This window comes from Nanorana parkeri, unplaced genomic scaffold (genome assembly GCF_000935625.1).
Source record: "Nanorana parkeri isolate BGI_ZX_2015 unplaced genomic scaffold, ASM93562v1 scaffold405, whole genome shotgun sequence".
Taxonomy (NCBI): domain Eukaryota; kingdom Metazoa; phylum Chordata; class Amphibia; order Anura; family Dicroglossidae; genus Nanorana; species Nanorana parkeri.
This window is the reverse complement of record NW_017306673.1, coordinates 677,889-688,816: the sequence shown is the minus strand read 5'-3', so window position 1 is coordinate 688,816 and position 10,928 is coordinate 677,889. Positions and strand designations below refer to the sequence as shown.

Genomic DNA, 10,928 nt, shown 5'->3' with positions numbered 1-10,928 from the left:
GTGCGAACATCACTTCCCGCCATTAACTAATTATCCCCGCAGCTCAAACAAAAGCGACCGTTAACGCACAGAGCCCGCCCCTCCTCTCCGGCGTCGCTTTGTGCCGTTCAAACCAACCAATAGACGGCCCTGTGTTATCTTTGACGCGGGTCGATCTCCATCTTCTGGCAGGCTATTGGTTGAACGCCCAGTCAGTCACATGGAAGGCGAGATTACTGGGAAACGCTCCCGGTCGCTGGCTGCTATTGGTCAACTCACGTGACGTCTTTTTGTTTTGATTGGACCGCCGGGTCGAATTTGAGTAGGCGTGGTTAGAAGGGGACGAAGGTTATATGAAGGGGTGTCGGTGGCCCGTAGAGGCTTATGCCGGGAAGCGCAAGTGAAAGAAGGCGGCCTGGGTGTCAGGAGAGCGGGGGAGCTAGGAGGAGGGCACCGCGAACGGAAGGCGAAAGCTGGCGCTCGTAAACAAGGGTTAGGCCTAAGGCCTCCGAGCTGTACGATCAACGTCACATCCTTGTCACCGCGTACAGATACCCAGGCCTGTCTGTTACCGGGAGTCACAATAGAACACCGATCAGTCGTTCCGGTATACCGCTTATCTTCCCTGCTCCAGAAAGTAACACATAGAGAGGCATGGTATGTGCTGTCAGTGTCCAGGCCTGGCCGGTGTGTGAGATTTCCTGCTGTCTATGTCCTGTGTACATTTCCTTCTTTGTGTTCTGTGTGATCTACATCTATGTTGTGTGATGTCTCTGCCATCTAATGACTGTTCATAGTGCGGCCCATCAACTAACTGTCTCTATAGACACAGGAAGGATCTGATTGCTGAACACTTGTGGCATAAACATGTGCAATCACATCTGCAGAGCATGCAGGTGTTTGTCCGGTGCTGGTTTTACTGCTCAGGAACCAGCATTTCTTCATGTGATCCCGTTCCGGATTATCCACTTTATTCCTAGATTGGTGCGTCCGCACTGGTCGATGTGGCAGTCCATACACATACAATCTTGGCCTGATTTGGCTTGGAGTTCAGCTTTAACCTGCTGCTAGGATGTGTAAAAAAAGTTTAGGTGTCTAAAGCCAAAAACACTTATTTTAGATAGCATCTGACATAGGAGATAGTTAAATCTGATGTACGGGGTTCCTAAAAATGCAGCCCTTGCAGTGTCTCCTCTCCCTCCCCCATCGTGGATGAGTTAAGTGACACTAAACTCAGGCGTTAAATCTTCAAAATGCAATCAAATATCCAACTATTCACAAAATGTATCCTATTTGTGTATCACTCGGCTGTAGATCCTCCAATCATCTCTGAATTGGTGCTGACACTGTCCTTCCTTCTGGAGGGTGGCTACTTTTGTCCCACATGGTCCCTGTGTGTGTTGTAAAGTAGTCACCACTCAACTCACTCCTGTGATGAACTACAATATGCACGAATTAGTCATTTAAACATGAGATTGTAGTCCACAGGAGTGAGCTTGGAGTAGTGGCTTTTATAACGCACACAGGGACCAAAGTGTTAGGTCGCATCCCTCAAATGTAGTTCTAAATGTGTGACTGGGGAATTACCTTGTAGTCCCCAAACGTGACATTTGCAACTATCTTAAGCATTGATTCAAGAGTTCTGGGGAATTTTGGCTCTTTTAAGGGCATCCATTGTGTGAAAGGTGATACAAAGCTTTCCCCCCAAAACCTAAAACACTGCTGCCTGTGGTTGTGCTCACCTGTGTGTATAATACCTGATCCCCATTGCGCACAGTGCTTTCTTCCACCAGCTTATGTCACAACAGGCTGTACAAGCTGACTAGAGAAACTAGGGGACACACACACACACACACACACAGGTATTTGACCCACTTGACAGGTCGTGTACCTGAGTGTGCAGAGAGCAGGAAGTGGCCACTCAGCACGTGGGTCACCAGAAAAGTAGGTACGCTAACTTTTACGGGTATGCTTTTGAATACAAGTGGCCCTGTGGTGGCAGGCAGGATCACTTTAAATGAGGAAAATCTTAAGGTGCCAATGGAAGGGCTGAAAGGTGGGTTTCTTTTCTCCTCGCAGTGGCACTGCTTTTGCCTAGGACACCATAAAAGAATACACTCATATTTATGCCTTGCTCCCCTGGCAGCTGGCGCTGTCTTCCCTACAACCCCCCAGGTTGTTGGTGGCCTCTGTCCTCATGTTCAATGCAGGGCTGCTCGTCAATGCGACCGACAGACTGCTCACCAGAGGCAAGAGGCTTCCTCCTTTCCTTCTAGATCTTGCTGGGACCCACGCAGCTGCCACTGTAAAGTCTCCCGACTGTAGCTTCTGTGCATACTTGGAAAAATCTCCATTCATTCCTATGTGAAGGCCGGGAGACTTTGCAGTGACAGTTGTGCAGCCTCACAGTGAAGATCTAGCCAGCGTAAGTACAGGTGTGGGTATGTGTGTTGTGAAGTTTCGTTGTGCAGGTGATTCAGTAGCAGATATTCATAGGACGTTATTTATACTTGGTGAGTTTGGGTGTATATTTAGGTGTGTACTGACAGTTGTCTCATTGGTATGACTTCCAAAGGTTAATCACTCTTTAATGCTAATTACTTAAAATGACTACTGTTTGCTGGTGAGGGTGGAATGAGGAAATGTTTGGATGAGCTATGGCTTGCAGCACCATGCGACCATAAGTATTTGTTGAGCCTGTGACTTCAGTAAACGTTCAAGGTTTATTCTAAACCATTGAAATCCCAGCCTGCCCTTCATGGGGCTTAGACGCAATTCTCTCCCATTGGCACAGTGCAGCCGGTACACAATATAGGGCCAACTTTTGAAGTCAGGCAAATCACCAGCATATCTTTAAAGGGGTTCTAAACCCTCCTTTTTTTGCCTATATCTACTGCTAGCGAGCAGTAGATGTATGCAAAAAGTTTTTTTAAAAACCCGCTTTATCAGCAGTTTAAACTTACCTCGTTATTGGTGCACACTCCCGTGCCGAGAATCAGTAACCGCTCGTACGGCCACACAGGATCTTGGGGCGGTCGCATGCGCAGTTCGGATTCTCGGCCGGGAGACTAGCAGGGATGCAAGGTAAGTCTATGGACCCGTGCACCCGCATGCAGACACAGCTGGATCGGAAGTGCCTGCAAGCAGAGAGGAGTCAGCGCTGGATCGGAGAGCCGCCCACCGGAGCAGCAATGACGCGACGCTCGGCGAGGTAAGAAGAAAAAAAAACCCCCGCAGCGGCCAGTCAGGAGCAGGGATGAGTCAGTGGCGCGCTGACCAGGCGAGAGGAGCTCCAGGTGGGGTTGTAATCTAGCTGGCAGGCACCTCTAAGTCAGCTAAATTAGGACCCCACCTGTAGCTCCTCCCACTGGACCAGGGCGCCGCTGACTCGTCCCTGCTGATAGACAAGTCCCCGCTGATAGACAAGTTGCTGGAAGACTGCACTTTCCCACACATTGTGCTCTATAATGTATTGCTGGGATTTGTATTCCTCTAAAGCTGATGGTACATTGTGCTGTATATTATACATAGGAATACAAATCCCAGCAATACATTATTCACTGTATGTATAATGTATTGCTGGGATTTGTTGTACTCCTCTATAGCTGGTGGTATTCTGCATTGCGCTGTATAATGTATTATTGCTGGGACTTGTAGTCCTCTATACAATGCAATGCAGATTATCACCAGCTATAGAGGAGTACAACAAATCCCAGCAACACATTATACATACAGTGTATAATGTATTGCTGGGATTTGTATTCCTATGTATAATATACAGCACAATGTACCATCAGCTATAGAGGAATACAAATCCCAGCAATACATTATACAGCACAATGTGTGGGAAAGTGCAGTCTTCCAGCAACTTGTCTATCAGCGGCTGTCATCCCCCCACACCTGCTCCTCCTTACTACATCTCCTTGCGTCCCTGTGCCGATTGTGGATGGGCAGGAAATGTGAGGAGGTGCAGCGTGGATGCGTGCGGGTCTGGCAGCGGCGAGCGTGAGGTGGGGAGGAGGTGCGGCGCACAGCGCGTGGAGCTGTGAACGAGCCAACTGATCGGAAGCCGATTAATCGATTATTAAAAAAGTTGACAATTTTTTCAATCGGTTATGTCGATTAGTTGTTGCAGCCCTAGTATCTATCCATTAGCTGCCTCATTTCCCATCGGCTTATATTCGAGTCAATACTTTTTCCCAGTTTTTTGTGGTAAAATTAGGTACCTCGGCTTATATTCAGGACGGCTTATACTCGAGTATATACGGTATTTATAATGGTTCTTTTTTGTGTGTTTTCAGAATTCAAACGTTGAAAACCTACCCCCACATGTGATTCGCCAGGTATACAAGGAGGTTTCTACTTTGACATCTGATCCTCCAGAAGGAATAAAGATCATTCCAAATGAAGAAGACATAACCGATGTGCAAGTCAGCATTGAAGGGCCAGGTTGGTATTTTGAAGACGTATGTGACCACATGGTCAGATATTTGACATTTCCCAAAAGGGTCATGAGATAATTAACTCTGTGCGATTCATTACTGCATTCATCATACATCATTCACTTCAAAAGCCCATACAAGCGCAATGCAATATGTGACAAATAAAAACAAATGCAAAGCTTCTTGTCATGTAGGCACTAAGTGGTGTACTTATAGGTCAGTTAATGACATGCACAAAAGATTTACTTCAGGTAAATCTTCCTTGTGCTGTTTTGTCCTAGTAAGAATTATACTTTTACACACTTAAAACATTTTGAAATGATTGTACACATCAGCAAAACCTCTCAAATATATTTAGTGTTAATTTGAAATGGCTCCCGTGCAGTGCATAGTAAGTGTTCTCAATCTTTCTGTTCCAAAAGGGAAATATTAGGGGTCTGTTTAGATCCCCGATATTTCCCAAAAGCCCCTAAACAGTACATTAAAAAAAATACATTTAAAAATGTTAAAATAATTTTTGGTTTCAGACTGACATCGTTTATATTATGTTTTGGTCAGAAAATTCAATTTTTAATTTAAAAGTAAGAAAACTTAAAATAGAAACAAAAAAGGAAATAATCAGACCGCCAGGGAGGTAAAGTGATGCCTCTTGATCCGATCATCTTCTTTCCAGTAGTTTTCAGGAGTCCCTCCAGCGCTGGCTCCTGTCCATCAGAGCCTGTTTGGGTGCACGCTGCCTGCATTGACTTACACTGTGTCTCCTCTTTTCTTGGCCGAAGATCTTTACTGCACATGCACTCGACCCATAATCCTTTGCGGCCGCCCGAGAATCTTAAGATTTTCGGACGGGGGTGCGCACAGAGACACAGGTAAGTTTTCAACTTTTTGTTAACTTAATGTTTTTACATATGTCTACTGCTTTCTAGCAGTACATATATGCAAAGAATGCGTGGGTTTAATTGTCCTTTAAGGCAACTTTGTCATGAGAATAGTTTGGGGCTGCCATTGCTGGCCTGCTTCTGGACATGCAAGTTGTATAACTTTAGAATCGGAGACCTGGAAAAAGTATGCTGTAAATTGTTAGGGAAGTGCCAATTCGTCATCTTCATACTTGTTCCATGTCAGACTCAGACAGCACTAAAGAGCCTCATCATGACAGCCAGGGAACTAGCATTCTCAAAAGGTCAGCAATGGCAGCCTCCATTCTGACAGATTTCCCTAAACATTCACTTAAAGACTAACTCCGGGAAAATGTTTTATTAACCCTTGCTGTGGGGCTACCACCACACTACATCGTTTTGGTCTAGGGCTGAAAATAAGTTACTCACCTGATCTTTGGAGGCTGCTTACTGTTAGACTGGTCCCTGGAGCCACTCTTTACCTCCTGCAGTGGTCTAAGGTCCTGTGAGTCATCACGTTCTGTACACTGTGTATAGGACATGAGGATGCTGAAGGACTTACCGTTGCTGGGGCGGAGGAGCCAGGCTGGAAGGAGTGCTGTCACATCCGGCCTTCTCTGAGGATCGGGTGAGTAGTTTATTTTCAACCCTAGACCAAAGCGAGCAGTTAACCCTTGCAGTGAGAGGTTGGCCCCACTGCAAGGGCAAATTAAGTTCTGCATTAAAGGCATTTTTTTCAGTCAATAGCAGTTTCCAAAATTCATACACTTCTAAATATTTGTCAATAATGTTTGTGTCACTTTAATAATTGGTTACATGTAAAGTAAATGTGATATTTGTTTGCTGAAAACATTATTCTTGATAACTTTATCTGAATATCAGTGAGCTGTATTTGTTTTTATACACAAGCCCATTTAGGCAGTTGAATAATCTTACAAAGATGGCAGGGGTATCTTTTTAGGAATGGGAATTTTATTGCACCCCAAGAATGATTTAGCTTTTACTTGTCCTTGTATATATCTTCCAGTGACACTGCATTGATTGTCCCATAGCCCTTGTATGTCTGCTTTCTCAGTCTGTAGATTTTCAGTTTTCTAAACGGTGATTATTTTTTTTAGTTCATTAGTTGTATTTGTATTTCTTTTGCAGAGGGGACCCCATATGCAGGAGGTATTTTCCGAATGAAGTTAATATTGGGTAAAGATTTCCCAGCAGCACCTCCCAAAGGATACTTTCTTACCAAAATCTTTCATCCGAATGTTAGTTCCAATGGAGAAATCTGTGTCAATGTTTTGAAAAAAGATTGGAAGGCTGAGTTGGGCATAAGGCATGTCTTACTGGTGAGTATGTAGAAATCTGTTTAATGCCAAGGCATACTGGCACGCAGGCACACTCGCATACTAAGTGCACTGCTATTTTTTGGGAGGAATTCAAGGCAAATGCTACCTTTTTTTAGGGTACTGCTTAGGCACAATTACAGTAGTTTGCAAAGGTATTAACCCCTTTTCTCTGTATTTAGCGCCATCCATCATTCCTTCAGTTCTGACCAGTTTCTCAGTCCCTGCTGATGAAAAACATTCCCACAGCATGATGTTGCCACCACCTTCAGTGTGAGGATGGTGTTCTCTAGGTGCTGATGTGTTGGGTTTGCACTATGGATGCTCAGATACCAGTGCTGATACTTGGCATTTTCATGAGAACTATCATGGTTGCAACTGTGGCAGGGTCATGGTGCTCCACCACTGTCCTGAAATAATTAGTCTGTGTTTTAGAAAAACTGTCGCATTACACAAAACAAAAATGTATCAGTAATTGTATCTGAGTACTGTGAGCACAATTTTCAGTACGGTACTTGGTCTGGAAAAAATGGTACAGTGTAACAAATCATACATTAATAGCAGGGATGTACAAATCCCAGGAGCCCTGTATGCTCCTTTTAAAATGACTGCCTCCTAAGTTGAGTTTTTCATCTAGTCTTGGAGCTATAAAAGTATCTGTAATTGTACCAAGTACTGAAGATCCCTAGTTGGCATCAGATAGAGCGTTTACCTTGAAGGCCAAAAAGCTCAATTTTAGTCTCATCTGACCAGAGTACCTTCTTACATATGTTTGTGGAGTCTCCCACTTTCCTTTTGGCGAACAGCAAATGTATTTGCTTATATTTTCTGGCTACTGATCCATAAAGGCCAGCTCTGTGGAGTGTACGGCTTAAAGTTGTCCTATGGACAGATACTCCAATCTCCACTGTGGAGCTTTACAGAACCCTCAGGGTTATCTTTGGTGGTCTTGTTGCCTCTGATTAATGCCTTTCATGCTTGCTGTGAGTTTTAGTGAGCAGCCCTCTCGGCAGGTTTATTCTGGTGCCATACTCTTTCCATTATTTAATGGTACTCCGTGAGATGTTTAAAATTTTGGATGTTTTTACCAACCCACCCTGCTCTGTACTTCTCCACAGCTTTGTCCCTGACCTGTTTAGAGATGCTTCTTAGTCTTCATGGTGATGCTAGCTTGGTGGTGCCCCTTGCTCAGTGGTGTTGCAGACTCTGGGGCCTTTCAGAAGGGGTATATACAGGTGAAACTCGAATAATTAGAGTATCGTGCAAAAGTTCATTTATTTCACTAATGCAACTTAAAGGTGAAACTAATATGAGATAGACTCATTACATGCAAAGCAAGATAATTCAAGCCGTGATTTGTCATAATTGTGATGATTATGGCTTACACTCATGAAAACCCCAAACCCACAATCTCAGAAAATTAGAATATTACATGCAATCAATAAAACAAGGATTGTACATAGAACAATATCGGACCTCTGAAAAGTATAAGCATGCATATGTACTCAGTACTTGGTTTGGGCCCCTTTTGCAGCAATTACTGCCTCAATGCGGCGTGGCATTTAAGCTATCACCCTGTGGCACTGCTGAGGTGTTATGGAAGCCCAGGATGCTTCAATAGCGGCCTTCAGCTCTTCTGTATTGATTGGTGCTTGAACTATCTTGCTTTGCATGTAATGAGTCTATCTCATATATTAGTTGTGATCATGTGGCATTTAGAATGCACACAGGTGGTCTTTAACAAATTTCGGAAGGTAATTGGTTGCACCAGATCTTATTTAGGGGCTTCATAGCAAACGGTGTGAATACATATGCATGCACCACTTTTGTTTTTTTAATTTAAATTATTATAAATTGTAATTTTCTTGATTTCCCTTCACCATTTTGGACTATTTTGTGTGTCTACATGTAATCCAAATAAAAATCCATTTTAATTCCAGGTGGTAATGCAACAAAATAAGAACAATGCCAAAGCGCTATTTCTCAGTGTTGCCTAGAAAATAACATGTTCACTTTTCAATGCAAGAAAACCCTAGCAATGGATTTCTAATTTTCACCCTTTTGGTGTGTTGAATATTTTATTCATAGTGCTATATCTATTGTCCAAAAACCTGTTGATTCAGAAATTTAGAGCTGTCATGTGTCCTCTGCTTTTGTTATTTCAAGCAGAACAATTGGCCCTCCCAGTCCTCGTCTTGGAACTACAAAATAAACGTTTGTTGTGGACATAGGATAGTGGGTGGGTCTGAGTAGTTTTGCAAGAGATAACTGGGCAGGCATGCCACCATTCAGTTAAGATGTCACTTGGCGTCCTCACGTTTTATAAACTGTGTATAGAACGTAATGACTCCGGGGACCTTAGGCTGCTGCAGCGGAGGCGGTGAGAGGCTCCAGGGACTGGTCAGAGTAATCAGGCTTAGAGGTTCGGGTGAGTAACTTTTTTTATTGAAGTCCTAAATGCTATATAAAGAACACAGGAGAAAAATCAGATCCATATTTTCAGGTGATGTCATGTTCATCCTCTCAATTCTGAGGAAAGAGTCCACCCTTCATTGAGCTCCCTGACACCACCAACACATGTTTTCTCCAGAGTTCGGTTTTACCCTTGGACCCTGCAGACGCCCCTTTTTTTTCCCCTCATCAGTTCCCCTCTTTCCCTTCCTCTTGCCCCTTATGTATTGGTCCCCCCACTAACCCTATGGTCAGCCACCTTCCTCTCAAACACCCTCATGCTTATCCACCCCCCACGCCCATTGCTGATCAAGAACATTTTCAATTCACACTATTCCATGCCCACTCAGTTTGGGAGGAGATGAATATTGCTCTCAGACCATCTGTAGACCATCTTTATTGCCAATTCCCCACGTATACCATTTTGTTGCACTTCACACCAACAATGATACCATTGTTATAAGCTGGTGAGAGATGTATCTGGATGTCACTGACCTGGAGCAAGCACATATTTAGTCACCAACAAGGGTGCATGTGACAACCCAGGAGCACAATTGGAAGACAGATGTCACCCAATAAAGTGCCTGAACAATAGCTGAACTATCAATATTATAAATGTATACATAGTCAGGTTGAAAAAAGACACATATCCATCGAGTTCAACCTATAGAGATATGAAAAAAAAGCCTAAACAGAACGCTATGCCAACAATTACCCAATGTTGATCCGGAGGAAGGCAACCCTCCCCCTATAAAGCATGGTTCAATTTGCTCCAACGGGGGGAAAAAATATTTCCTGATCCCATAAGGCAATCTGATATTTCCTGGATCAACAATCTCTTATATGCTTATAGAGATTTATTTTTAAAAGACTGAAAACGTTTGGAATTCAATGTGTTAAAGCTTATATTAGGTTTTAATGTTTGGGTTTGGATCTAAATAGCTTTTGGCTCAAAGCATATTTTTGAAAGTTTTTTTGTATATAAGAGAACTTTGTTAAACATTTGAAGGCTTTCACTAATGTTTGTGTATATTTTTTTTCTCTTAAGACAATAAAGTGTTTGTTGATTCACCCAAACCCAGAGTCGGCACTGAACGAAGAGGCTGGTCGTCTCTTACTGGAAAACTATGAAGAGTACGCATCCCGTGCAAGACTCATGACAGAAATTCATGCACACAGCTCATCCTTAAGGGGCAAGGATCCTACGGACCCCTGCTCCTCTGCATCAGCCACAGGTACTCTTGGCGATGGACCCATGGCCAAGAAACATGCTGGAGACCGAGACAAGAAACTTGCAGCGAAAAAGAAAACAGACAAAAAGAGAGCCTTGAGGCGACTTTAAGTTGGAAAAAAAATAAACATTACCCGAAGGGGCAGGGAAGTATTCAGGTCAAATTATGTACGAGTGAACATTAGACCAAGTGGGAGGGGCTGGTGAAGAAAGTTTTGGGGAGCAATTACATCCATATCCTTTCCCCATTTTTTTGTTTTGTTTTTTAAAGCCTGCTTTTGTTAGTTTTTTTCCAATCTAAGTTATTTAAATTATAAATCTATTAAAAATACTTTTTTTCATAAAGCATTGTGAATTTCTGTTTAAATGCTGAAAAAATGTTTTGTACATGGCTGGGAATCCCTGCTGTAATTGAGGAAGTATCCCTCAAGGAAAAGAAGAATCGCCACTTACCTGCGTGTTTGAATACTCAAAGCTCTGTTCTGCAGTGATTGAAAACTTTGGTATAGTCTCTGGAAATGTAATGGTTTATCTGCCTGGCGGCCTTCTGGCTTCTATTGAGAGTTTAGTAGACCATTGTTTGACAGCT

The 10,928-nt window shown here is 43.2% G+C and overlaps 1 protein-coding gene across 1 annotated transcript; it reads left to right on the top strand.

Annotated features, from left to right (window-relative positions):
- The first annotated feature begins 234 nt into the window (after positions 1-234).
- On the top strand, positions 235-10,687 carry UBE2S (ubiquitin conjugating enzyme E2 S). The gene is made up of 4 exons (XM_018559574.1): positions 235-636; positions 4,281-4,428; positions 6,470-6,660; positions 10,157-10,687. Exons 1-4 carry the CDS (start codon positions 634-636, stop codon positions 10,448-10,450), a joined length of 636 nt encoding a protein of 211 aa, XP_018415076.1. The 5' UTR covers positions 235-633; the 3' UTR covers positions 10,451-10,687.
- Positions 10,688-10,928: the final 241 nt, after the last annotated feature.

Bases quoted from the DNA above. Each gene is read 5' to 3' on its own strand.
- UBE2S (XM_018559574.1), top strand. The intron at 4,429-6,469 runs GTTGGTATTTTG...TTTCTTTTGCAG, and splicing joins AGTCAGCATTGAAGGGCCAG to AGGGGACCCCATATGCAGGA. The intron at 6,661-10,156 runs GTGAGTATGTAG...TTTTCTCTTAAG, and splicing joins GCATAAGGCATGTCTTACTG to ACAATAAAGTGTTTGTTGAT.